This window comes from Aplysia californica, unplaced genomic scaffold (assembly GCF_000002075.1).
Source record: "Aplysia californica isolate F4 #8 unplaced genomic scaffold, AplCal3.0 scaffold00127, whole genome shotgun sequence".
Classification (NCBI taxonomy): domain Eukaryota; kingdom Metazoa; phylum Mollusca; class Gastropoda; order Aplysiida; family Aplysiidae; genus Aplysia; species Aplysia californica.
In genome coordinates this window covers 556,000-557,624 of record NW_004797397.1, presented here as the reverse complement: position 1 = coordinate 557,624, position 1,625 = coordinate 556,000, and the positions used below count along the sequence as shown (strand labels likewise).

Below are 1,625 nucleotides of genomic sequence, written 5' to 3'. Positions count from 1 at the left end.
TCTCTCTCTCTCTCTCTCTCTCTCTCTCTCTCTCTCTCTCTCTCTCTCTCTATCTCTCTCTAAAAGGTAACATTTGCACCAAACGTTGCTTTATCTCTAAAATATTTACATTGTTTCATCTTTACTATGTTTACGTTATATTGTTTCCTCTTCCACATATCTATTTACGTCAAACATCGTTTCATCTCTCATCTTTTAAACATCATAAACTGCTTCCTCTCCCATCTGTTTTCGTTATACATTTTTTTCATAACTACGATATTTACGTCATACAATGTTTCATCTCTGCCATGTTTTTAACCCTATCCGTACGCCCTGGGGTTATTTTGTACCCCCGGGGTTGTATTCTTCACATTTTAGAATGCTTGTAGTACGAAGATCTCTTTGAAACTTTCAGTATTTCTCAAGTAATCATTTTGACAGACTGCTATGCAAAGCGTACGGATTGGATTATGGAATAAATTTCCTCTTTGGAAAGTGGTGGCACAGAGTTCCCCTTGTCGTATGGATACGATAATAAAACAAGACGTACGGATAGGGTTTTCAGCCATACATTGCTTCATCTCCCATAATATTTTTAATGTCATACGTTGCTTTGTCATACATTTCTTCATTTACACCATGTTTACGTCATAAACCGCTTCATCTCCCATAGGTTTACATCATAAACTGCTTTATCTCCCGTCTGTTTACGTCATAAACAGCTTTATCTCCTATCTGTTTACGTCATAAACCGCTTTATCTCCTATCTGTTTACGTCATAAACCGCTTTATCTCCTCTCTGTTTACGTCATAAACCGCTTTATCTCCCATCTGATTACGTCATAAACGGCTTCATGTACCACATCTTTACTTCATACATCGCTTCATCTACAGTATGTTTACGACGTCATAATTGCTTCACCTGCACCATGCTTACGTCATAAACTGCTCCTTGTGGGTAGTTGGCGGGTGCTCTGGTGTGGTTTGCTTCTTCTTTCCTATCAAACATCTATCGTATTTATCTCCCCTCCTTTTTTTGTGTGTTTGTTACTCTCTTGTAACACCTCTAATCTTCGGCACTTATATGACCTCATTGTGTTGCAAGTGTCGTAAAACACTTACTAAAACTAAAACTGAACTGCTCGGCTATCACCCCCATATTGCTTACCCAAACACTTCCTGCTCGCCATTCACCTCCTTGCCCCTCTCCTCCCCTCCCCCTCCCCCACCATGTTTACCCATACACCTCCTGCTGGCGATTCACCTCCCTGCCCCTTCCCTCCCCTCCCCTCCTCCCCCTCCCCTCCCCCTCCCTCCCCTACCCCCGCCCACAGCGCTATCCTGTACTTCCACGGCCACTCGCTGACCAAGGACAATTGGCACGAGACCCTGAGCCTGTTGGACAACGTCTGCCTGGTCTTCTTCACCGTGGAGTTCCTGGCCGCCCTGGTCACCTGTCCCAATAAGCGCACCTTTTTCCGCTCCACCCTGGTCATTCTGGACATCCTGGCCCTGATGCCCGATCTGCTGGACAGATGCATCAAACTGGACGCGTCCTTCTACGCCGAGATCATATCCAACGAGTCCAGCGAGGTGCTGGCTTTTGAGGGGTTGGGGTTGGGGTGGTTTGGAAGGGGGGTGGG

The 1,625-nt window shown here is 45.2% G+C and overlaps 1 protein-coding gene across 1 annotated transcript in view; it reads left to right on the top strand.

Moving 5' to 3' along the window:
- Window positions 1-1,316: 1,316 nt before the first annotated feature.
- Window positions 1,317-1,625, top strand: part of LOC101855784 (shaker-related potassium channel tsha2) — a gene marked incomplete at its 5' end in the record, with an annotated part of 2,220 nt that continues 1,911 nt past the window's right edge. Inside the window, 1 exon segment of the mRNA XM_013081351.1 lies at window positions 1,317-1,575. Coding sequence (XP_012936805.1) covers window positions 1,498-1,575 — 78 coding nt within the window.